This window comes from Salmo trutta, chromosome 24, assembly GCF_901001165.1.
Source record: "Salmo trutta chromosome 24, fSalTru1.1, whole genome shotgun sequence".
Classification (NCBI taxonomy): domain Eukaryota; kingdom Metazoa; phylum Chordata; class Actinopteri; order Salmoniformes; family Salmonidae; genus Salmo; species Salmo trutta.
Window position 1 is genome coordinate 29,488,567 of NC_042980.1, and position 27,249 is coordinate 29,515,815.

At 45.0% G+C, this 27,249-nt stretch overlaps 1 protein-coding gene across 2 annotated transcripts; it reads right to left on the reverse strand.

Annotated features, from left to right (window-relative positions):
- Positions 1–65: 65 nt before the first annotated feature.
- Positions 66–26,556, reverse strand: LOC115161063 (GRIP and coiled-coil domain-containing protein 2). 2 transcript variants are annotated; one of them, XM_029711773.1, is made up of 24 exons: positions 26,361–26,556; positions 25,604–25,663; positions 25,422–25,506; positions 20,261–20,328; positions 20,015–20,119; positions 19,516–19,875; positions 19,204–19,361; positions 17,384–19,082; positions 17,142–17,202; positions 16,716–16,915; positions 12,734–12,853; positions 12,072–12,236; positions 11,647–11,751; positions 10,582–10,744; positions 10,041–10,141; positions 9,776–9,853; positions 9,334–9,471; positions 8,498–8,619; positions 8,204–8,380; positions 7,834–8,042; positions 4,703–4,909; positions 4,415–4,554; positions 2,822–3,023; positions 66–971 (listed from the first exon to the last, which is right to left on the reverse strand). In XM_029711773.1, the coding sequence occupies exons 1-24, from the start codon at positions 26,364–26,366 to the stop codon at positions 898–900; spliced, it is 4,803 nt and encodes a 1,600-aa protein (XP_029567633.1). In that variant the 5' UTR covers positions 26,367–26,556; the 3' UTR covers positions 66–897. The 2 variants fall into 2 exon arrangements, with proteins under 2 accessions (XP_029567633.1, XP_029567634.1); XM_029711774.1 differs by lacking the exons at positions 25,422–25,506; positions 25,604–25,663; positions 26,361–26,556 and adding an exon at positions 21,490–21,517.
- Between the last annotated feature and the right edge of the window lie 693 nt (positions 26,557–27,249).

The window sequence follows — 27,249 nt, forward strand, 5'->3', positions numbered from 1 at the left end:
CAATTCATCACATATGTGTTTATCATTTAGCAGACACTCATATCCAGAGCGACTTACAGGAGCAATTCGAATTAAGTGCCTTTAATAACTCAACAGATTCTTCACCTAGTCGGCTCGGGGATTCGAACCACCGACCTTTTGGTTACTGGCCCAACACTCTTAAAGCAAATTTGTGCTTGATCCAAAGGCTCCGTATGTAGGGTGTGATGCAATTGCGGAGCCTCCGGAGGCATGAAAAGGCCAAACAGCTCGTACTACATTTCCGTGCGCCTCCCAAATGTATTAACAAAGTGGAAGGCTCCGTATAGCTCCGCATTGACATAATTGGTTGACGGTAGGTCTTGTATAAACACAAACTCACTTCATTGACAACTTCCTTCACAACAGCTCTGCTGCTCCGCGAAGCACAAGAATGAATGCCCTGACTTCTGCAGAGGCCATATCACCATAAATGCTGCATGGCAAATGTAGATGTCGGATTGACCATACAGCGCCTTTTAACTGCTAGGCTACCTGCTGCCCTGTATCAGACCTATAATGAGTGAGCAATGAAAACAGATGGTCAAATCTGTAACAACAGTCATAGTTCACTTCATGAATTGTTGTTATACTTAAGTGTTGCTAGGATTTGATTGTTACAAGCAACAAAATCTATTTTATAAAAATAATCCCAGTAATGACTGAGGTATTGGTGAATTAACCCACCATGAATGGTTCAGTAACGTACCATCAGCTAAAAAAAAAGAAGACTGGCTTGCATTGCTGACTACTGGCTTTTTTTCAAGTAGATGGATGATCATCAATATATTAAGACTTTTTAATAACTCAGTTGATCAGACATATGGACCAGATGAAAGTGAAGGCAGGTAGAAAGAGGACATTGGTTGATGTGTGTGTTCATCTGATGCCTGACCAACTGTGTAGGTAGGAGGTCCATCCTGAGCCTCTAGCTCCTCCCACCTCCTCCTCACCTGCAGCAGAAAGAGACCGGGTTAGAATACAGGGAGGACACTGCAGTATCAACACAGTATTTAGTATACAGTTGAAGTCGGAAGTTTACATACACCTTAGCCAAATACATCTGAACTCAGTTTTTCACAAATCCTGACATTTAATCCCAGTAAAAATGTCCTGTCTTAGGTCAGTTAGGATCACAACTTTATATTAAGAATGTGAAATGTCAGAATAATAACAGAGAGAATGATTTATTTCAGCTTTTATTTCTTTCATCACATTCCCAGTGGATTAGAAGTTTACATACACTCAATTAGTATTTGGTAGCATTGCCTTCAAATTGTTTAACTTGGGTCAAACGTTTCGGGTAGCCTTCCACAAGCTTCCCACAATAAATTGGGTGAATTTCGGTCCATTCCTCCTGACAGAGCTGGTGTAACTGAGTCAGGTGTGTAGGCCTCCTTGCTCGCACAAGCTTTTCAGTTCTGCCCACAAATGTTCTATAGGATTGAGGTCAGGGCTTTGTGATGACCACTCCAATAACTTGACTTTGTTGTCCTTAATCCATTTGCCACAACTTTGGAAGTATGCTTGGGGTCATTGTCGATTTGGAAGACCCATTTGCAACCAAGCTTTAACTTCCTGACTGATGTCTTGAGATGTTGCTTCAATATATCCACCTAATTTACCTTCATCCTCCTTCATAATGCCATCTATTTTGTGAAGTGCACCAGTCCCTCCTGCAGCAAAGCAGCCCCACAACATGATGCTGCCACCCCCATGCTTCACGGTTGGGATGGTGTTCTTCGGGTTGCAAACCTCCCCATTTTTCCTCCAAACATAATGATGGTCATTATGGCCAAACAGTTCTATTTTTGTTTCATCAGACCAGAGGACATTTCTCCAAAAAGTATGATCTTTGTCCCCATGTGCAGTTGCAAACCGTAGTCTGGCTTTTTTATGGCGGTTTTGGAGCAGTGTCTTCTTCCTTGCTGAGCGGCCTTTCAGGTTATGTCGATATAGGACTCGTTTTACTGTGGATAGATACTTTTGTACCAGTTTCCTCCAGCATCTTCACAAGGGCCTGTGATGTTGTTCTGGGATTGATTTACACTTTTCGCACCAAAGTACGTTCATCTCTAGGAGACAGAACACGTCTCCTTCCTGAGCGGTATGACGGCTGCGTGGTCCCATGGTGTTTATACTTACGTACTATTGTTTGCACAGATGAACGTGGTACCTTCAGGCGTTTGCTCCCAAAGATGAACCAGACTTGTCTACAATTTTTTTTTGAGGTCTTGGCTGATTTCTTTTGATTTTCCCATGATGTCAAGCAAAGAGGCACTGAGTTTGAAGGTAGGCCTTGAAATACATCCACAGGTACACCTCCAATTGACTCAAATGATGTCAGTTAGCCTATCAGAAGCTTCTAAAGCCATGACATCATTTTCTGGTATTTTCCAAGCTGTTTAAAGGCACAGTCAACTTAGCGCATGTAAACTTCTAACCCACTGGAATTGTGATACAGTGAATAAGTGAAATAATCTGTCTGTAAATCATTTGTTGGAAAAATGACTTGTGTCATGCACAAAGTAAATGTCCTAACCGACTTGCCAAAACTATAGTTTGTTAACAAGAAATGTGTGGAGTGGTTGAAAAACGAGTTTTAATGATTCCAACCTAAGTGTATGTAAACTTCCGACTTCAACTGTACATTCCAGTGTTGACCTACATAGAATGTTGACGATATCTCTGCAATTTCACTGACCTTACTACTAACACTGAGAAATCAATGGGTGTGTGTGTGTGTGTGTGTGTGTATGTATGTATGTATGTATGTATATATATAGTGTGTGTGTGTACCCACCCATTGCGATAGCAGCCAGTTTATTCTTCTCCTCAGGGCTGAGTTGTAACATGGTGTGTATGACGGGGAGTAGAGCCTGTCTCTCGCTGCCTGACTGCAGGAAGATGAACTGTAAAAGGACATTCTTCAGATACTCCAGGTTGGCTACACTCTTCTCTCTCTCATGGTTACGTTCCAGACGACGCACTTCAGACTTCAACAGCTACAGAAGAACGAACAAGTACACAAAGAAACAAGTATGAATGTGTGAGCACTGTATATGTAAGCAGTGGCGACCCGTCATTCAGGGCAGGTGGGGCAGAGCACCACCTGTTTTGAGCCCCACATTTTTAGGAACAATGTTTTGCATATTATTTTGGCATTAATGTGTGTCACATATCAGTTTGCAAACAATGTTAAAATATACATATATATATACACATATATATATATATATATATATATATATATATATATATATATAGTTGAGTTAATAAAGCCGCATACAAACATGGTCTCTTTTTTGTTTTGAGTAAAGCAGCTCCAAATACAGGTGTTTCAGCCTAGCTCAGTGCTTTCTGTGGTGGTGGTGCAAGCCAGCAGAAAATACGTATTGAGCCTTATTTGAGCAGTGATTGGCTCAGTGTTCTGTCACTCATGGGGACACTACGTCACCGCTAAGTAGAACTAGAAAATTGGGTGCTGCCATAGAGTTACATTAGAAGTGTCCATCCGAGAAGGATCAAGGTCATTGGCCACAGATAAAATGACGTCAAATCACATTATATCTACAGTAGCGTTGATTGCCCTGATCATGTCAACATCTTAAGTCTTAGCTAGCAGTCATCATCATGAATCAAGTCGACAATCTACTGGCAAATCCTTTTTAATACTTGTCATATGAAGAGAAATAATGAAGAGAAATTTTAGATAAAACGTATCAGTGCTCATCGGCCATTGGACATAAACATTACACAACAAGTTGGAAATCGCAAATTCAACAATGAGTGGTTTGGAAGGAATCAGTGAGGCTAACTGCAAGCATTGCAAATGAATCATTAGCCTGCTATTCAGTGGAGTGGCTGTGTGGTCCAAAGTATAAGATTAAGGGTATTTTTTCCATGTTTAAAATGATAAACATTCAACATCGGCCATGCTGTCAATGAAGCATGATGTGCCGCGCTCAAAGCAACTTAACACAGAACTGCAAAATCTGAGTTCAAGACAACTGGGAACTCGGGAAAAATGAGCTACGACTGGGAAAATACGTTTTGAACTTTCATTCAACTCGGAATTGAAAATTCGGAACATGAGCCTCCTTTCTAGAGCTACGACCTGAAGATCACGGACGTCATCATGATTCATGGGACTGCTGTTGGGACTCTGCTGTTGGGACAGCTTTATGTAGGCCCTAAGTTTGTCGGCACCGTTTGTTACCGTTATAGTGCAATTAATGTATTGTTTAGTGTTGTGTAGGGGCTTTGCTGGCATGCATCCCACATTATTTTTCTTTTGCCCCACCAAGATTTACATTTTAAAATTGCCACTAAGTGGGAGAGAGTCTGTGAAAGAGAACATATCTGTTTCATCAGTACTGTGTGTGTGTATACATACATTGACCTGTTCCATCAGAACAGCGTTGGTAGCCTCGGTCTCATGCAGTAGACTGTTCATGTGTTCCATACTGCGTGTAGCTGTGGTCAACTTCTGATTCAACTCCTCTTTAGTCGGCTCCACCTGCCACACAAATGGCTCTGCAACCAATCACACAAAGAAAATGGTCCTTTAGCAGACAGTTGTATTCGAAGACACAGTTCACAGTATGTAAAACAAAAGTATCCCTTGTGGGAATCAATCCAACACCTCCGTAGCCTTTGGAGATATGCATGTATACACACGTACCCTGTTTGGGGTCTGGGGAGGTGAGTAGTTGCTCCAGTGAGGGTAGGTATGTTGATGACAGGGACTCTGTCTCGGAGGTCTCCATGCCCTCCCCCTCCTCTCTAGCCATGGACTGGAGATCACCGAGGACCAGCCCCCCCATTCCCCCCTGTTCCACGGGCCGGCGGTCCACCGCTGACTTACGACTGGTCTGGACTGGAGCTGGACCTGGAGGGAGACAACACATATCATACAGTCATGCTGGGCAGCGAGCAACAATTTCATTCCCTATTTCACAATTGTGAAATCCAGAAGCGGAGAAGACCTGGGGATACATTTATTAACAGACAAAAAAAACGTGCTGAAAAAGAGCAGATTTCACAGGTAGGTGTGTTTGAGTGTGTGTGAAAGAGAGACAGAGGCAGAGAAATGGCAGGTGCCCGTGGGCAGACGGTGTCTGATTGATGGACAGAGCATGAGAAACCTGTGGGTAGAACCAAATGCAGCCTACCTTGCCCTTCACACCCTAGAGAACACACACACAGCCTTGTCTTACTATACTTGTTAGGACTTTTTGGGGACCAACAATTGATTCCCATTAAAAATTGTATTTTCCCTAAACTTAAAATAGCCTTTTTACAAGTCAGGACCGGCAAAATGTCCTCACTTCTTTGAATTTTAGTTGGTTTACTTTTCTGGTGAGGACTTCTGGTACTCACAAGTATAGTAAAATGTGTCCACACACACACAGTCTCTGGAACCTTTTGACTATAATTTGCACTTTGAGATTCAATCAAATCTAGAACATTTTACAGTTCAGATGAAGGAAGAGAGACAAGGAGAGGAAGCTTTTTATGACTATAGGAAGGGATCCAGCCCTGCTGTCTCCAGAAGTACTGCTTGGCCCAACTCTGTGTGTTAGGGTGGCACTAATGACCAGGTTCTCCAGATGCCAGTGTGCTAGTGCCACCCAGAGGGGCGGGCAGAGCAGAGCTGGTTAAGGCTGGATGGGCTCTCTGTACCCTTTACACTAACTAACACCTGGCTAGGCTGTTGAGATGAAGTGTGTCCCATCTCTCCACAGCTGCACTACAACACTGAACGAGTAAGATGAAAAGACAGAGACCGAGGGAGGTGTAGGGAGGGAGGGAGGGGGAGAGAGCGAGACAAAGAGAGAGTGTGTGTGTTAACTCTAAGTGGCTCCAGAGAGCAGGTGTATGGGAGGTGATATATTATCGCTATCAGCTCTGCTCTCTCATACTCAACTCACAACTAGGGCTGTTACAGTGACCGTATTAGCGCCACACCGGCGGTCACGAATCATGACGGCAGTCAAATTCTACGTGACCATTTAGTCATGGTAATTAGGCTTCTCCAAGCTCTGATGCTGCTGACGGTCATTAGAAGCCTACCAAACTTGCTAACTGCCTGGTAATAGGCACTCTAAATGTATTTGAAAATCTAATCAAACACTTCACGAGAGCCCATGAGCTCATGTTGCGCAACATTTCTATAGGCTATGGATTTGCTTGATAAAAAAACAGTTTTGATGGCCTCTATTAAAAAGAGGAGCATCCCATCAGCTTACTATATTTATTTATCAACTTTCTTAATATTAAGCACAATGCTTCACTTTACAACAGGAGTATAGCCTACATGGCTGGCATGAAAATGAACCTCGGGAAAAGCGTCCTCCAGTTGCTATTTAAGTGCACAGATGACGTTTTATTTTTTGTTAAAAAAAAAAAATCATGCCCCTGTTCCCGAGACAGGTGCATGCATTACATGCATAACTGCATTTGTAGTCACTTAAGTACAGTGCAAATACAATCGAAAATCACAAACAATCAAAACAGTCCATTATACTTTTAAAACTGACCTCACTGTGATGATCAATTTGAAGAAAGAAGTTCCACGGCAGGTTGAAACAGCATAAACGAAATGGACAGCGCTTTCTAAGGGGATGATTCATTCAGAACATCCATATGCATATTAGAGCACATGCATAGGCTTATAGTTGCGAAAACATGTTACTATCAATGTTCCTGAACAGATTTCACTTGGTTTCCCAAAGTAAGCACTGGGTAGCTGCAGGAACAAGGCTGGAGAGCCCACTGCGTACAGATGTTCCATGGAATAGCAGTGAGAGCATACTCCTACTCCTCAAACAGTGGTTGATGTGTGGAGTGAAGTAAGTGTTGTTGTATTTATTTCTCAGCTGCTCATATTAAGCAGCTATAAAACCGAAGTAGCCTACAAAACGGACTGTGGGAAAGCGTGCTGCCTCCATTCCCTATTCCAGTGCATACAGATGACATGTATTTTTCCTCGGCCCCTGTTCCTGACTATTTGATAATGGGCCATTTTAAATCGAAACAAATGTTACATATTAGTAAAGACAAGATTGAATTGAGAATAGTCTGAGGGGTAAAAATCACTTGAGAGAACAGCTGTTCAGTCTGAGGAAAGGAACAGAGTCTGAAGTTTTCTTTTGCTACTTTCTCAAATCATCAATAGCATATAGTCGCACCATGCAGCCCATATGTTTGGATTTCTAAGACATTCTAAGGTTTGTATCATTAACAACTAAAGTTGCCAAATAACTCTAAATCTAGCACATAGGGCCTGTTTCAAGTGATCACTTTTAATCTCAATATAGCCACATCATATGCGCAAGTTCAATTATATTCTTCTTACTATAAAATCATAATATAAAATAATGGCACGGGACTTATCAGCATGTCTTGTCAGCTAAATGTACAATCCTACAGCCTATAACATGGAGCATAGCCAGATAACATATTCATATTCTGTTGTTCTGAAATACATTTTCTTCATATCATGTTTCTTTAGACCTGATTGAAATAAATAATGGATTAATTGTGATGGTGTATATTAAATGGATTTGTTCCAAAGGCACACCTCAGCAGCTTGAATGTGTGGAGGTCTGGAGATGCCAAACGTGTTCATGTTAATTAACGGTCAATTACCTCACAACCCCTGCTCTACCTTTCCCCTGGCCTTCATCCATCTCCCACTCTCCCTCTTTAACCCAAACTTACCCCCTCTCCTCTCCTTTCCAAAACCCCACTCTCCTCTTTCCGTCTCTCAACCCAATCCTGTTCTCTCCTCTCCTCTCCCTCCCGTCTTACTGGTCTGTTTCTGCAGTGTAAACAGTTGGTTCTCCAGCCTGGTCATCTGGTTCTGCAGGGTCTCTACTGTAGTTCTGTGTTCATCCTGAAGGTGGCGGATCTGCTCCCTGAAACCTGAGCGCTGGTCCACGGCCTGCGAGGTTAGCTGACCCACCGTCTGAGCATGCTCTGTCCGCAGTGACATAATCTCAGCCTGGAGAGACATGAGTCTGGGGGGGAAGGGGAAGAGAGGAGGGAGGGAGTATGAAATAAAGGAGAGAGGGGGAAACAGATTAAGGCTGTTACTGTGGACTTGAATGTTAACAGACTGAGATAAAACCTATTAGCTCTGAGAGGTAATACAAGTGTTCAGGCACACATAAACCCGTACCTCTCTCTGAGTTCGGCCTCTTTAGCGATGGTCTCCTGCAGTATCTTGTTGTGTCGTTCCAGCAGTGTGTCGTGTTCCATCTGGAGCTGTTGTAGTTCTGCAGTGCTTACCGCCAGACTCTGCTGACTGTCCTGCAGCTTGGCTTTATACTGGTCCACCATGGACTCCATCTGCTCTCTGTCACACACACACACACATTATCATCATATCACACACACACACACACACACACACACACACACACACACACACCACACACACACACACACACACACACAGTATCTGTAGCTATACCTCTCCTGTTTAGTGGCGTCTCCATCACTCTGTGCTGAGGTTTTGTTCTTCTGTTGTTTGAGGACGTTGTAAACTCTGACCTTATAGCTGTCAAACTCAGCAGTGACAGATGACAGCTCAGCCTGGAAATAACATTCACATCACACATTAATCCATGTTTTACTTAATTAAAAGCCAAACAAACTATTTGTAAGCACACATATTAGAAGCACATATTGCGTGGTAGCGGTTTTCATATTACATCTCTATTTTCACCCTGAACTGCATATAGTTGTGTTTCTGCAGACCAGCAGTAAATTAATATGATGGTGTATTGTGTGCCAGTGTATCGGTATTGTAATGAATAGAACAGTGTCAGTGTGTATGTCCCTGAGGTAGGAAACCCAGGAGCACTTCCTCTAACGTGGAGCCAGACTGTACCATTCATCATCACCCACTAGACCCCAGGGACACACCCCCAGAATAAAATGTTTGGTTTCAACCATTTAGCAAAGCTGCACACTAACACTTAACTGATGAGAAATCCATAGCGATATTTCTACTGCCTGAGCTGAGAGAGGGGATGGAGAGAGAGAGAGAAAGAGAGAGACATAGGTGCAGACAGAGGTTGGAAGAGGGAGAGGGGAAAGGAGAGGGAGTGCGTAGGAGAGAGATGGGTTGGGAGAGAAGAGAGAGAAGGTGAGGGAGAATGAGAGAGAGATGGGGTTTAGGGTAGAGGAACGGAGAAGAGAGAAAGGGAAGGCAGAGAGATAAAATAAGATGAGAGAGGGAGGAGAGAACTGGATGATGTGTGTGTGTGTGTGTGTGTGTGTGTGTGTGTGTGTGCGCGTACCTACCTTGGCAGTGTTGGCCTCCTGCTGTAGTGTGGTCAGTCTCTGTTGCAGGGAGCTGCTTGTTCTCTGCTGTTGTTCAGTCAGAGTCCTCAGCTGCTCCTGCAGTCTGTGGCGCTCCGCAGTCAGGTCACAGCACTGGATCTATACAGGAACACAAGAGCCACTGATAACGGATACAACACTTAGGGACAGATAACATTGTGACACAGTATATACTCATCCATCCCCCCTTTCTGACAGAGGGTGTTACATTGAAAGTACATTCTTGTTGCAGGCTCAGATGTCTATTTGTATTTATTATAGATCCCCATTAGATGCTGCCAAGGCAGCAGCTACTCTTCCTGGGGTCCAGTAAAATTAAGGAAATTATACAATTTTAAAAACATTACAATACATTCACAACAGATTAAGTCTTTCTGAATGGTTTCAGGAGCTGCCATCTTACCTTGTTGTTCTCCAGTTGCTGTTGATGTGCCTCCAGCTCTCCCTTCAGAGAGGCCAGCGTCATCATCTGAATGGCTTCCTGCACACACACACACACACTTATTAATACACTACTTACGAGCACAGACACTACACATTCAAGGAAACCCCAACTCCAATGTATTACAGAACACTGTAAACACTCATTTGACTAGTAGTAGTGATGTAGGAAGAGGTCCACTGGGACCTTCTCTGTCCTCCAGGTAATCAGGTCCCTCAGGTCTGACCTGTCTCTTGGCATCAGCCAGGTCTTTCTTGGTTTTCACCAGCAGCTGTTTCATCTTGGAGCTCTTATCCTCCCCCTGGTCCAGCTGGGACTTCAGAACCTCTGGGAGAACACACAGAAACAGGTTAGAAGAATGGAAAACAGTAGAAAGACCATTGTTATAATGAATGAAACACATTATAGAGACGTATAGGCTTTTGATTTGCAGTAAACTTAGATTGTTAGGGGTTCCTTGAGTGGCGCAGCGGTCTAAGGCATGCAGTGCTAGAGGCGTCACTACAGACCCGGGTTCGATCCCAGGCTGTATCACAACCAGCCGTGATCGGGAGTCCCATAGGACGGCACACAATTGGCCCAGCTTCGTCCGGGTTAGGGGAGGGTTTGGCTGTCATTGTAAATAATAATTTGTTCTTAACTGACATGCCTAGTTAAATAAAAAAGGTACAAAATAAAAAAAAAAGATTTGGTGCTTTCGTTAGTGGGTTGGCTGTAAGGAAAGTATGTCAGTGGGGCAAATGGTAGGGATCAGTGTTTGTGGGTACCGATCTCCTGGTTGAGTGTGTCTTCTTTCTGTGTGTGTGTGTGTATCTGTGTTTTCAGCTCCTCCACACACACGTCTTTCTCTGACAGTTTGGTGTTGAGTTCTTTGACCAGGCGTTCATAGTCTGCCATCTCCATGTCCAACAACGTGCTCTGCTGGGCCTCCTGGAAGAATAAAACACACACATTCACAACAGATACACACTGTAACATATAAACACACTGAATCCCATTTCTACACATATCTTAGTATGAGTTATGGAAAAGCAGCTTCCAGTGCTTGAGGGTAAAATGTTACTTTGACATCCTGCTAGATTCTGAGTGTTGTTTTTTAGGACTAGAGGCAACGCGACACACATCACGACACACAACACCACGACACACAACTCCCAGTGAAGGTTATAAGTAAGGGCTTTACCACCTCTTTATTTAAGTGGCCTTGCCATGTTTGATGTGTGTGTGCGTGGGGTATTGTGTCACTTGATGTTTGATGTGTGTGTGTGTGGGGTATTGTGTACCTTGATGTTTGATGTGTGTGTGGGGTATTGTGTACCTTGATGTTTGATGTGTGTGTGTGGGGTATTGTGTACCTTGATGTTTGATGAGTGTGTGTGGGGTATTGTGTACCTTGATGTTTGATGTGTGTGTGTGCGTGGGGTATTGTGTACCTTGATGTTTGATGTGTGTGTGTGCGTGGGGTATTGTGTACCTTGATGTTTGATGTGTGTGTGTGTGTGTGTGTGTGGGGGGTACTGTGTACCTTGATGTTTGATGTGTGTGCGTGTGGGGTATTGTGTACCTTGATGTGTGTGTGTGTGTGTGCGCGTGCGTGGGGTATTGTGTACCTTGATGTTTGATGTGTGTGTGTGCGTGGGGTATTGTGTACCTTGATGTTTGATGTGTGTGTGTGCGTGGGGTATTGTGTACCTTGATGTTTGATGTGTGTGTGTGTGTGTGTGTGTGTGTGTGGGGTACTGTGTACCTTGATGTTTGATGTGTGTGCGTGTGGGGTATTGTGTACCTTGATGTGTGTGTGTGTGTGTGCGCGTGCGTGGGGTATTGTGTACCTTGCGTAGCTGCTCCAGCTCCTGTGTTGTCTGCTGAGACTGCTGCTTCTGTCTGCGGAGCTGAACTGTCAACTCCTCTCCCTCCTTCTGCAACGACGACAGCTCCTGGAGACACAAAACACGGTTATACTTGTGAGAACTTTTTGGGGACCAACAACTGATTCCAAATTCCAAATCCTATTTTCCCTAACCTTAAACATAACCCTTAAGTCTAAAATAGCTTTTTTAGAAGCGATGACTGGGAAAAAATGTCCTCACTTCTCTGAATTTTTGTTACTTTACAATTCTTGTGAGGACTTCTGGTACTCAGAAGAATAGTAAAACGTGTACACACATTTAGGTAATTTAGCAGACGCTCTTATCCAGAGCGACTTACAATCAGTGCATTGAACTAAAATAGTTCTCTCTCTCACACACACACACACCTTAGTCTTCTGTTCCTTCAGTAGTCTCTCAGCCTGCAGGTCTCTGTACAGGGTGTCTGTCTGTCTGTGTAGCTCTGCTGTCTGTCCTTCCATCTGTCTCACCGTATTCCTCAGAGTCTCCAACTCGGTCATCAGGTCCTCTCTCTCCGACCACAGCTGTTCATGCTGGACACAGAACACACACACAATCAAACTTCACTCATGAGTTCCTGGCAAACACCAGTCCCCCTGGCCAATCAGCCAGCCAGGGATACAGAATACACTTCAACAATAACATCACATCAGGTAAACATATCTAACATAAAGACATCCAGGGATGTCTCAGATAGTGTTATGAGTTTCTCTGTCTGTATTTCCAGTCTGTACTGTCCCAGGGGAGCTCTCAGCTCACACAGCCAAGACCAGCATCTGTCTCAGTAGACTGACACCGCCACAACAGCAGATGGAACCAGCCACTGGTTCATTTACACACACTCCGTTACTTCACAAGAAACAGACAATTAGGAAGAGAAAACTATAATCACAAGAAGAGGGAAGAATGAAAATAATGAACTAACGGACAGTTTGTATTTGGACTGAGGGGGAAATTGTCAGTTTGGTTGAGCATGCTGGATGACTTCTGAGCATGGTTTGTGTGTGAGACTGTAGTGTGTTTGTGTTACCTGTTGTACTGCGGTGTTTAGTTGTTTGGTCAGCTCGGTAATCTGTTTCTCAGCTCCCTCCACCGTCTCTCTCTCCTTATCCAGCTGCTCTGTCTGCCTGTCGTAGTCCAGCTGCAAGTTCTGTAACACACACACTTAGTATTAAATCCATTCACTATTGAATAGGCGATGTGCAGCTTAATTAAGCAATAAGGCACGAGGTGGTATGGTATGTTTTTATGCACGACGCAACACGGAGTGCCTAGATACAGCCCTTAGCCGTGGTATATTGGCCATATACCACAAACCCCAGAGGTGCCTTATTGCTATTATAAACTGGTTACAAACGTAATTAGAACATTAAAAATACATGTTCTCTCAATATATAGGATCTGATATACCACTGCATGCAGCCAATCAGCATTCAGGGCTCGAACCACCCAGTTTATAATGCATATTAACACCAGCGCATATATCAAGCTGCCTGTTCTACAGTGACTGGGTATTCAAACTTTATTTGTCACATGCGCCGAACACAACAAGTGCAGACTTTACCGTGAAATGCTTACCTACAAGCCCTTAACCAACAGTGCAGTTCAAGAAGAGTTAAGAAAATATTTACCAAGTAGGCTAAAATAAAAGGTAATAATAAAAAGTAACACAATAAGAATAACGAGGCTATATACAGGGGGCACCGGTACCGAGTCAGTGCGCAGGGGTACGGGCTAGTTGAGGTAATCTGTACATGCAGGTGGGGGGTGAAGTGACTATGCATAGGTAACAAACAAACAGCGAGTAGCAGCAGTGTACAAAAGGGAGGGAGGGGGATCAATGCAAATTGTCCAGTGGCGATTTTATGGCTTGGGTTAGAAGCTGTTGAGGAGCCTTTTGGTCCTAGACTTGGCGCTCCGGTACCGCTTGCCGTGCGGTAACAGAGAAAACAGTCTATAACTTGGGTGACTGGAGTCTCTGACAATTTTATGGGCTTTCCTCTGACACCGCCTAGTATATAGGTCCTGGGATGTCAGGAAGTTTGGCCCCAGTGATGTACTGGGCCGTACACGTTACCCTCTGTAGTGCCTTACGGTCAGATGCCGAGCAGTTGCCATACCAGGCGGTGATGCAACCGGTCAGGATGCACTCAATGGTGCAGCTGTAGAACCTTTTGAGGATCTGGGGACCCATGCCAAATCTCTTCGATCTCCTGAGGGGGAAAATTTTTTGTTGTGCCCTCTTTGACTGTTTTGGTGTGTTTGGACCATAATAGTTAATTGGTGATGTGGACACCAAGGAACTTGAAACTCTCGACCCGCTCCACTACAGCCCCGTCGATGTTAATGGGGGCCTGTTCGGCCCGCCTTTTTCTGCAGTCCACGATCAGCTCCTTTGTCTTGCTCACATTGAGGGAGAGGTTGTTGTCCTGGCATCACACTGCCAGTTCTCTGACCTCCTCCTATAGGCTGCCTCAACGTTGTCAGTGATCAGGCACTGTTGTGTCGTCAGCAAACTTAATGATGGTGTTGGAGTCGTGTTTGGCCACACAGTCGTGGGTGAACAGGAAATACAGGAGGGACTAAGTACAGACCCCTGAGGGAGCCCAGTGTTAAGGATCAGTGTGGCAGACGTGTTGTTGCCTACTCTTACCACGTGGGGGGCGGCCAGGCAGGAAGTCCAGGATCCAGTTGCAGAGGGAGGTGTTTAGTCCCAGAGTCCTTAACTTAGTGATGAGCTTCGTGGGCACTATGGTGTTGAACACTGAGCTGTAGTCAATGAACAGCATTCTCACGTAGGTGTTCCTTTTGTGCAGGTGGGAAAGGGCAGTGTGGAGTGCGATTGAGTTTGCGTCATCTGTGGATCTGTTGGAGCGATATGCGAATTGGAGTGGTCTAGGGTATCCGGGAGGATGCTGTTGATGTGAGCCATGACCAGCCTTTCAAAGCACTTCATGGCTACCGACGTGAGTGCCACAGGGCTGTAATAATTTAGGCAGGCTACCTTCGTTTCCTTGGGCACAGGGGCTATGGTGGTCTGCTTAAAACATGTAGGCATTACAGACTCGGTCAGGGAGCGGTTGAAGATGTCAGTGAAGACACTTGATAGTTGGTCTGCGCATGCTTTGAGTACACGTCCTGGTAATCCGTCTGGCCCAGCGGCTATGTGAATGTTGACCTGTTTAAAGGTTTTTGTTCACATTGGCTACCGAGAGCGTTATCACACAGTCATCCAGAACAGCTGGTGCGCTCGTGCATGCTTCAGTGTTGTTTGCCTCAAAGCGAGCATAAAAGGCATTTCGCTCATCTGGTAGGCTCGCGTCACTGGGAAGCTCGAGTCTGTGTTTCCCTTTGTAGTCCGTAATGGTTTTCAAGTCCTGCCACATCCGACGAGCGTCAGAGCCGGTGTAGTAGGATTCAATCTTGATCCTCTATTGACACTTTGCTTGTTTGATGGTTCATCCGAGGGCATAGCGGGATTTCTTATAAGCATCCGGATTAGTCTCCCGCTCCTTGAAAGAGTCAGCTCTAGCCTTTAGCTCGATGCAGATGTTGCCTGTAATCCATGGCTTCTGGTTGGGATATGTACGTACAGTCACTGTGAGAACGACGTCGTCAATGGATTTATTGATGAAGCCGATGACTGAGGTGGTATACTCCTCAATGCCATTGGATGAATCCCGGAACATATTCCAGTCTGTGCTAGCAAAACAGTCCTGTAGTGTAGCATCCGCGTCATCTGACCACTTCCATATTGAGCGAGTCGCTGGTACTTCCTGCTTTAGTTTTTGCTTGTAAGCAGGAATCAGGAGAATATAATTCTGTTCAGATTAGCCAAATGGAGGGCGGGGGAGAGCTTTGTATGCATTGCTGTGTGTGGAGTAAAGGTGGTCAATGACTTTTTCTTCTCTGGTTGCACATGTGACATGCTGGTAAAAATTTGGTAAAACCGATTTAAGTTTGCCTGCATTAAAGTCCCTGGCCACTAGGAGCACCGCTTCTGATTGAGCATTTTCTTCTTTGCTTATGGCCTTATATAGAGTTGGTTTAGTGTGGTCTTAGTGCCAGCTTCATGGTAGTAAACAGACAGCTACGAATAATATAGATGAGAACTCTCTTGGTAGATAGTGTGGTCTACATCTTATCATAAGGTACTCTACCTCAGGCTAGCAATACCTCGAGACTTCTTTAATATTAGACATCGCGCACCAGCTGTTATTGACAAATAGACACACACCTCCACCCCTCGTCTTACCAGAGGGAGCGTCTCTGTTCTGCCGGTGCATGGAAAATCCTGCTAGCTCTACATTGTCCGTATCGTCGTTCAGCCACGTCTCGGTGAAACACAAGATGTTACAGTTTTTGTCCCGTTGGTAGGATAATCTTAATCGTAGGTCATCAATTATATTTTCCAATGATTGCACGTTAGCAAGAAGAACGGATGGCAGTGGGAGTTTACTCACTCCCCTACGGATTCTCAGAAGGCTGCCCGATTTGCGGCCCCTTTTCCTGCATCTTTTCTTGACGCAAAAGGCATGGATCTGGGCCCGATCCAGTGAAAGCAGGATATCCTTCTCGTCGGACTTCCAGTCCGCGGTAAGTAATCGCTGTTCTGATGTCCAGAAGTTGTTTTCGGTTATCCATTCAGGTGTAGAACAAAACTCCCATTAAACACAGCAGAGTGATTTGATCTCTAATGGCTTCCAGAGCTAATTCATAAAGCCAACCGTCTGATCCCATTTAATGTGGCTGTTGTGCATTATACTAACTGAAACACAAACAGAAAGCTCTCTGCTGAACAGACACACTTAGCAGCTATGGCCAGAAAGCTAGAGCATTAGGGGAAAAGCTACTGTTATTTTCCTCATCATCTCTTCAAGTGTTTTTTGCAATAAAACAGATTTGTACCACCGGCTAAATAAGCAATTCACTATTGATTTCTGTGTTGTTCATTCCGTATAAGGTGGGGATGTAGTGAGGGGTCAGGGCTAGGGGTCAGGGGTGAGTAATACCTTGTATCCCTCTGCTCCATGGATGATGTCTTTCATTGAGCTGGTCACTCTCTCTCTCTCAGCCTTCAACACCTCCACTTCCTCCTTCAGAGACACAGCCGCTTTCCTGCTGGTGTCCAGCTCCTTCCTGGCTTTCACAGCCACCACCTTGAGCTTATTCATCCTCTCATCCTTCTCTTTGCTTTCCTTCTCCAGCAGGGCTGAGATGGAGGGATGAGACATCATCACACACAGATCATTGGAGGAATCAGTATCCCTCAATGATTGGCACTTTGTATCTGTCATTCTTAAATGAGCTTAATAAACATCTAGGCAGATCTCAAAACAAACAATAATTACATGTTTTGTATTGCTCATCTGTCATAGTATTATTACACTGAGTTTCCTGTTCTGTTCTACACTGGACAGTAGTAATTAGGAACGTACCGATTTTCTCAGTGAACTCATTGGCTGTGTTCTCCTCTGAGACAGGAGACGGGGCTGTAGACTGGTGGGGGGGAAGAGAGAGAGAGGGAGGGGAAAAGAAGAGAAGGGAAATCTGTAGAACTAATGAAAAATACCACAGCAGTCACTTTGACAAACCATGGCTTGGGAAAAAAACAATCCCTTTATGTCCTTTAGATGGTGTGTAGATGTTTTGAAGGAAAGAAGCCAGAAGAAGTACTTACCTGTAAGCCAGCCATCTCACTTCTCAGCAGAGATATCACTGTGTCCTTCTCTGTTAGCTGCTGTTGCAGCTCTCTCCTCTCCTTCTCCGCCTGTTCTTCCTCCTCCTCTCTCTCCGTCTCTCTTCCCTCCTTTTCCTCCCTCTCTCTGTCTGCCAGTGTCTCTGTAGCCTGGCTGATCTGTGTCAGTAGTTCTTGGTTCTCTGTTCTCATCTTCTCATTGGCCAGTTTCATCTCCCTCAGGTCTTTCTGTAGAGCTTCAGTATCTCCCACCACCTCCCCCAGATTACTCTTCAGCAGGCTCCTCTCCTTCTCCAGCTCCTCTATACGAGCCTGCAGCTCCTCCACCTCTTCCCCTGGGCTCCCCTGCACATTCTCAGACCTCTCCCTCTGCACCTCCTCTAGATTACTCTTCAGCAGGCTCCTTTCCTTCTCTAACTCCTCTATATGAGCATGTAGCTCAGCCACCTCCTCTCTTTGGCCTTGACTCTCCTCCACCTCCCTCTCTCTTTCCCCCCACAGCCTCATCACCTCCATCTCTCTGTCCTGCAGTGCTGATAGTGTTCTGTCTCTCGCTGTGCTCAACACATTGACTGTCTCCTCTAACTCCTGAACAGCACTCTCCTTCATCTGTAGCTGAGAGAGGATCTCCCCGTTCTGCTTGCTCAGATCCTCCACTGAAGCCCTTAGCTCTACAGCTAACACTGTCTGCACCTCAAGAGATGCCTTTAGCTCAGAGGCTAACACTGTCTGCGCCTCTACTGAGTCCTTTAGCTTGAGGGCTAACGCAGTCTTCTCCTCCATAGACGTCTGCAGCTGCTCCTTCAGCCCCTCGGCTGCCTGTGTCTGCTCCAAGAAGCTCTCCAGCCTCTTCTCTAGACCCTGGACCTTCTCCAGCAGGCTCTCTCTGTCTTCATCCAACCCTCTCACCCTCTCCACCAGACCATCTCGCTCCTCAGTAAGCCCTCTGACGCTCTCCTGTAGCTCCTGGACTGCAGAAGCCGCCTGTTCCTTCATAGCTTCATACTGTCTGGTGAAGTCCCCGGTCCTCTGACCTAGCTCAGTCTCCAGGCCTCTCAGGATGTCTCTGGTGTGTTCGTACTCAGCCACCGCCTGGCTCCTGTCTAGGGACTCACACTGGGACCTCAGCTCCTGAGCCTGACCCTGCTGTTCTTGCAGGGTCAGGCTCTGGTGGGTGGCACCAGGGACAGGGCTGGACAGGCTCTGTCTGGGGCTGGAGGGGCAAGCTGGGCTGGCAGGTAGGCCGTCCACTGGGTCTCTCTGTGGGCCGCTCTGCTGGAGCTGAGTGAAAGCTTGAGCCTCCTGAAGGTCACGGTTAGGGGTTTCCGGGCTCAGAAGATCACGGTTAGGGGTCATACTTAGGTCAGGGGTCGCAACCTCCCGGGTCATCAGCAACTCTTCGATTTTAAACTGTAGTTCCTCCTTCTCCGTCTGAAACTCCTCCCTCACCCTCTCAAGCTCCGCCCCCAGTTCAGTCTTCACATTGCCCAGGAAGGTCAACTCGTCTTGCAGCATGGTATTCTGGGATTGCTGGTCCTCCAGGGCGGATCGTAGCTGTCCGCTCTCTGTCTCTCCATCACTGGCATCAATCTGACTTAAACCAGACAGCTCCAACATCCTGGCTATCCCTGAGCTGCGGCCACTAGACTCCTCCTCTTCTTCCTGCACATCCTGCAGGAAGCTGTCATAACAAAAGGAAGAAGATTGGATTAATAAAGCACTTTTTCTAGTTGCTCAAAGCATTTTACTGTACATTGTATGAATTAGCTCGTCCATCACCAATGTGTAGCACTAGGCCCCACCTGTCTTTGAGAGCCAGCTGCTCACTGAGCTCCTCTTGGAGGAGTAGCAGTCTCTCTCTCTCCATCTTAAAGTCCTCTTCCAGAGCTCTCAGCTCCTCTTCATGTTGCACACTATGCTGAGCCAAATCCTCTCTCAGGTTCTCTACTTCCCGCTGGGCCTGAAAGGAAAGGAAAAGAAACACACACACACACACACACACACACACACTTTATTGCAACATTTAAAGCAGGTGGTCTTCATCAACTATCAGCTTACAACAGTGTAAGGGTTTTTCTTTTGTGACATTTTTCACACACTACTTTTGAATTAACCTCTGTCAGCGCCCTCTGGTGGTCTTCTTGCAGCGCTGAAGCCACCTGGGCACTTCGCTCCAAGGCTGCAGCTAGCTCCGTCTGCAGACTCAGGATCTCAGACTCCAGGCTGCGGCTAACGGCTTCTACACTCTCGTTTGAGTGTTCCCTTTCTCTCTGCTTTTCTTTCTCTCTTTCACTCTCTTTCTCTCTGTCATTCTCTTCTTTCTTCCTCAGAAGCCTCTGGAAGAATTCGACTTCTTCTTTGTGTTTGGTTTGGGATGAGTCTAGGCTCTTCTCCAAGGCTGCAATTTTCTGCTGGTGGTCTTCCTTGGCCTGGTCCAACTCTCCCAGCAGGGTGGTCAGTTTCCCTACTGCATCCTTGTCATATTCAACAGAAAACACAAAGTTACAACTGGACTGGAACAAAAGGCTAAACACCCTGTAGTTATCAAGGGCCAGGGTAGGTGACTACTGGTCTGGCCTACACAGACAGATGCCATGGTCTGCTATAGTTCACCTGTTCCCGGTGCTTGATCTTCTCATTCTCCTTCCGCAGCAACACCGCACTCTGCTGGGTCTCAGCCTTTTCCAGCAGCAAGGCACTCATCCTCTCGGTCAGCTCCTAGTAGAACAGAATGGAAAACACATTACTAACAAACACTCAAGAATAAAATAGAAATGAACAGAACACCTTTACACTTCCAAAGCACTTCAGCAGCATAGGATTATACATTTTCTCATGTAAGATTTTAAGACCACAAACCTGTATGATGGAGTCACCTGAATTGCCTTTTGGCTGAGATTTGAGGTTATCAACCTCCTTTTCCAAATCTGTATTTTTTTTATTGAGAAACAGAAAGGACAACAATAATTAGAAAAGGAAATCCAACCAGCTACTGTATTAATATTATCAACGATCACAACATTGAATGGTAAACCGTGGATAGATGGCAGCGTTCGCACAAAACTGAAAGCGCAAACCACCGCATTTACCCATGGTAAGGTGGCTGGGAAAATGGTTGAAAACTGACAATGTATTCATTCCCTCCATAAGGCAATCAAACAGGCAAAACGTCAGTACTGAGAGAAAGTGGAGTCGCAATTCAACGGCTCAGACACGAGACATATGTGGCAGGGTCTACAATCACGGACTACAAAGGGAAAACCAGCTGCGCCGCGGACACCAACGTCTTGCTGCCAGACAAGCTAAACACCTTCTTCGCCTGTTTTGAGGACAACACAGTGCCACCGACACAGTACGCCCCCAAGGACTGTGGGCTCTCATTCGCCGTGGCTGATGTGAGTAAGACATTTAAGCATGTTAACATTAGCAAGGCTGCCGGCCCAGACGACATCCCTAGACACGTCCTCAGAGCATGTGCAGGCTAGCTGGCTGGAGTGTTTTTACAACTGTCCCCACTTGTTTCAGGATGTCCACCACTGTTCCTGTACCCAAGAAAGCAAAGGTTACTGAACTAAATGACTATCGCCCCGTAGCACTCACTTCTGTCATCATCACCCCCACCAACCCCTCTTTTTACGCTGCTTCTACTCTCGGTTTATCTTATATGCATAGTCACTTTAACTATACATTCATGCACATACTACCTCAATTGGCCCGACCAACCAGTGCTCCCGCACATTGGCAAACCGGGCTATCTGCATTGTGTCCCACCACCCACCACCCCCTCTTTTACGCTACCGCTGCTCTCCGTTCATCATATATGCAGTCACTTTAACCATATCTACATACTACCTCAAATCAGCCTGACTAACTGTATATATGTAGCCTCGCTACTTTTATAGCCTGTATATAGCCTGTCTTTTTACTGTTGTCTTATTTCTTTACCTACCCATTGTTCACCTAATACCTTTTTTGCACTATTGGTTAGAGCCTGTAAGTAAGCATTTCACTTCGGCGCACGTGACAAATAAACTTTGATTTGAAGTGCTTTGAGAGGCTAGTTAAGGATCATATCACCTCCACCTTACCTGACACCCAAGATCCACTTCAATTGGCTTACCGCCCCAATAGATCCACAGACGATGCAATCGCCATCGTACTGCACACTGCCCTATCCCATCTAGACATGAGGAAAACCTACGTCAGAATGCTGTTCATTGACTATAACTCAGTCTTCAACACCATAGTGTTGAAGACTATGGGTTCAGATCCAGCTCTGGGCACTGGGTCTGAACCCCACCCTCTGCAACTGGGCCCTGGACATCCTGACGGGCCACCCCCAGGTGGTGAAGGTAGGAAACAATACCTTCACTTCGCTGATCCTCAACACAGGGGCCCCACAAGGGTGAGTGCTCAGCCCCCTCCTGTACTCCATGTTCACCCATGACTGCATGTCCAAGCACACCTCCAACTCAATCATCAAGTTTGCAGATGACACAACAGTAGTAGGCCTGATTACCAACAATGAGGAGCCAACCTACAAGGAGGAGGTGAGGGCACTGGCAGAGTCGTGCCAAGAAAATAAACTCTCCCTCAACAAAACGAAGGAGCTGATAGTGGACTTCAGGAAACAGCAGAGGGAGGAGCACGCCCCTATCCACATCGACGAGACCGCAGTAGAGAAGGTGGAAAGCTTCAAGTTCCTGGTCGTACAAGTCACTGATGATCTGAAATGGTCTACCCACACGGACAGTCTGGTGAAGAAAGCGCAACAGCGCCTCTTCAACCTCAAGAGGCTGAAGAAATTTGGCTTGGCACCTAAGACCCTCAGAAACTTTTACAGATGCACAATTGAGAGCATCCTGTCAGGCTGTATCACCGCCAGGTACAGCAACTGCCCCACCGCCAGGTACAGCAACAACCCCGCCTGCAACCGCAGGGCTCTCCAGAGGGTGGTACGGTCTGCCCAACGCATCACTGGGGGCACACTGCCTGCCCTCCAGGACACCTACAGCACCCAATGTCACAGGAAGGCCAAAACAATCATCAAGGACATCAACCACACGAACCACAGCCCGTTCAACCCACTATCATCCAGAAGGTGAAGTCAGTACAGGTGCATCAAAGCTCGGACAGAGAGAATGAAAAACAGCTTCTATCTCAAGTTCATCAGACTGTTAAATAGCCATCACTAGCCGGCTACCACCCAGATACTCAACCCTGCACCATGGAGGCTGCTGCCCAATATACACTACCAGTCAAAAGTTTGGACACACCTACTCATTCAAGGGTTTTCTTTATTTTTACTATTTTCTACATTGTAGAATAATAGTGAAGACATGCAAACTATGAAATAACACATACGGAATAATGTAGTAACCAAAAAATGTGTTAAACAAATATATTTTTTTAAATGTCAGATTCTTCAAAGTAGCCACCCTTTGCCTTGATGACAGCTTTGCACACGCTTGGCATTCTCTCAACCAGCTTCACCTGGAATGCTTTTCCAACAGTCTTGAAGGAGTTCCCACATATGCAGAGTACTTGTTGGCTGCTTTTCCTTCACTCCGCGGTCCAACTCATCACAAACCATCTCAATTGGGTTGAGGTCGGGTGATTGTGGAGGCCAAGTAATCTGATGCAGCACTCCATCACTCCTTCTTCGTCAAATAGCCCTTACACATCCTGGAGGTGTGTTTTGGGTCATTGTCCTATAGAAAAACAAATGATAGTCCAACTAAGCGCAAACCAGATGGGATGGCGTATCACTGCAGAATGCTGTGGTAGCCATGCTGGTTAAGTGTGCCTTGAATTCTAAATAAATCACAGACAGTGTCACCAGCAAAGCACCCCCACACCATCACACCTCCTCCTCCATGTTTCATGGTGGGAACCACACATGCGGAGATCATCCATTCACCTACTCTGCATCTCACAAAGACACGGCGGTTAGAACCAAAAATCTCACATTTGGACTCCAATGCTTTTGTTTCTTGGCCCAAGCAAGTCTCTTCTTCTTATTGGTGTCCTTTAGTAGTGGTTTCTTTGCAGCAATTCGACCATTAAGGCCTGATTCACGCAGTCTCCTCGAACAGTTGCTGTTTAGATGTGTCTGTTACTTGAACTCTGTGAAGCATTTATTTGGGTGGCAATCTGAGGTGCAGTTAACTCTAATGAACTTATCCTCTGCAGCAGAGGTAACTCTGGGTCTTCCTTTCCTGTGGCGGTCCTCATGAGAGCCAGTTTCATCATAGCGCTTGATGGATTTTACGACTGCAGTTGAAGAAACTTTAAAAGTTCTTGACATTGTCCATATTGACTGACCTTCATGTCTTAAAGTAATGATGGAGTGTTGTTTCTCTTTGCTTATTTGAGCTGTTCTTGCCATAATATGGACATGTTTTTTTTTTACCAAATATGTCTATCTTCTGTATACCCCCTACCTTGTCACAGAATGTGCAAAGCTGTCATCAAGGCAAAGGGTGGCTACTTTGAAGAATCTCAAATATAAAACATATTTTGATTCATTTAACACCTTTTTGGTTACTACATGATTACATGTGTTATTTCATAGTTTCAATGTCTTCACTATTATTCTACAATGTAGAAAATAGTAAAAATAAAGAAAAGAAAAGTACCATGTTCATCTGTACAAACAATAGTCTGCAAGTATAAACACCGCAGCCGTCATACCGCTCAGCAAGGAGACATGTTGTCTCCTAGAGATGGACGTACTTTGGTGCAAAAAGTGCAAATAACTCCCAAAACAACAGTAAAAGGACCTTGTGAAGATGCTGTAGGAAACAGGTACACAAGTATCTACATCCACAGTAAAACGAGTCCTATATCGACACAACCCGAAGGCCGCTCAGCAAAGAAGAAGACACTGCTCCAAAACCACCATAAAAAAAGCCATACTACGGCTTGCAACTGCACATGGGGAAAAAGATAATACTTTTTGGAGAAATGTCCTCTGGTCTGATGAAACAAAAATAGAACTGTTTGGCCATAATGACCATCATTATGTTTGGAGGAAAAAGGGGGAGGCTTGCAAGCCAAAGAACACCATCCCAACCGTGAAGCACGGGGGTGGCAGCATCATGTTGTGGGGGTGCTTTGCTGCAGGAGGGACTGGTGCACTTCACAAAATAGATGGCATCACGTGGAAGGAAAATTAGGTGGATATATTGAAGCAACATCTCAAGACATCAGTCAGGAAGTTAAAGCTTGGTCGCAAATGGGTCTTCCAAATGGACAATGACCCCAAGCATACTTCCAAAGTTGTGGCAAAATGGCTAAAGGACAACAAAGTAAAGGTATTGGAGTGGCCATCACAAAGCCCTGACCTCAATCCTATAGAACATTTGTGGGCAGAACTGAAAAAGCGTGTGTGAGCAAGGAGGCCTACAAACCTGACTCAGTTACACCAGCTCTGTCAGGAGGAATGGGCCAAAATTCACCAAACTTATTGTGGGAAGCTTGTGGAAGGCTACCCGAAACATGTGACCCAAGTTAAACAATTTAAAGGCAATGCTACCAAATACTAATTGAGTGTATGCAAACTTCTGACCCACTGGGAATGTGATGAAAGAAATAAAAGCTGAAATAAATCATTCTCTCTACTATTATTCTGACATTTCACATTCTTAAAATGAAGTGGTGATCCTAACTGACCTAAGACAGGGAATTTTTACTAGGATTAAATGTCGGAATTGTGAAAAACTTAGTTTAAATGTATTTGGCTATGGTGTATGTAAACTTCCGACTTCAACTGTATATACTGTAGTCTATTCTACATTATTTTAGTCAATGCCACTCCGACATTGCTCGTCCTAATATGTATATATTTCTTTACTCAATTCTTTTACGTTTAGATTTGTGAATTGTTAGATTCTACTGCACTGTTGGAGCTAGGAACACAAGCATTTTGCTACACCCGCAATAACATCTGTTAAATATGTCTACGTGACCAATAAAATGTGATTTGATTTAAACAATGTATGACAGATGCATCATGTACCTGCACATTTGGACTTCATCTTCTGTATGGCAGCCATCTGCTTCTTGGCAAACTTGATGAGGTCATCTTTGGACAACGTGTCCAACTTCAAAGAGGTAACAGTAAGACAAAGTGGTAAGTGTAAGTCAAAGAAGTAACAGTAAGACAAAGAGGTAAGACATAGAAAGCATTATGTGCTGCACCTTTGACTTAGCGGTGGCACCTGGAGGAGGTGAGGCCACAGACTCTGGGCTGGTGTCCTGCTGTTGTAGAGAAAGAAATATTACCTAAAACAGGATACAGGTATGACACATACACACACCTTGTTCAATATTCGACTGAATTGTAGTTGACAACTGCCAACTAACTGAATGATCTACATATCACATTTGATCATACATTACTAGCTACTCATTATTATTTTCTAGATCAGTCAGTTATAATTGAACTACAATGCATCACGGATTTGACACTGCTCTCGAACACCCCCCCCCCCACCCCCCCCCCCCCCCAACCACACACACACACACACACACACACACACACACACACACACACACACACACACACACACACACACACACACACACCTCACTTTTGCAGCTTAGGCAAACACTAAAATAAGTGAGGAGTAGGTATCACGTAACTAAACTCATCTAGCTAAATAGCTAAATAGCTAGATTTCTTTGCCTGGTGATATGGAAGCATGTGAATACTTCTGGATAAGGAAACAACTAGGTAGTTGTACTGTAACGTTCGCCACGGACCTTAATAGCTAGCTAACTACACCAGTAATTTTGGCAAGATGTATGACAACTAAAAAGTATTGTTAGCAGCTCAGTAGGCAGTAGTATCGCATATAGTTTATTACAATGGCGATTAAGTTCTCATCACTAGTGTTAGCTATGGCAGCTAGCCAGACATGAAACAATCACTTCCTTGTCGTTAGACCAAACTTACCTCCATCTTGATCGACGCAATTTAAGTACCCAATCGTTAACGAAATCGGTAGTCTGTGTAACTGAATATCTGATACGTGTTCTTAAATTGCACGGTTACTGTACGATTTGAAAACGAAAGGATTTCAATATTTTGATGCTCTCCAATACTTAGCTTCAGTTCATTTCCGCTTCAACCAACGTACATACGTCACAACGAACGTAGGGCTAATCTTCTTCCTCTATGGTATATTGACGATCACACAATTTAATGTGCGTCCCGCCACCTACTATGCGGGATGGAAACAGGAATCCCCAAAAAACGAAATAAACTACCAAAAAACGACCCCAAAAATCGATAAATAAAATAAGCTAAATCAAACAACTTTTCTGTAAAAAAATGTAACAGATCTGATCCCTACACAGGCTCAAGGGGAACCTGGGAGGGTGGGTCTTCCGGGCCAGTACCCTTTGTATGTCTTCAGATGTAAAATCCTTGAGTCCTAAAAAGTTTTCTGCCGCAGCCAGGGCTAGTGCTGTACAGTTTTTAAAAGTGCCATTTCTCCATTCACCGAGCGGGTCAGACACCGGGCACCACCACACCAGGAATTCTCTTCAGGTATTCAACCTGAACATCTGTCGTCACCCCTGAGATGACTCCTTTGATGGGTGCTCTACTCCAAAGTTCAAAACAGAAAACTAATGTTGTCTGGATTCTTTTGAGGCTCACTGCAATCTTCCTCTGTTCTTCAGAAATACAATTAATCAAAATAAGACCATTACTGGTCTTATTTATGTGAAACATGTACCAATTCTGTTTAGCCTGAGAAAAAAACAGGGGCAGGCCCGGCCCTTTTTTTCAATTAATTTGCGTTACCTAGTCCCATGTACAGAACATTAATAGTTTCTCG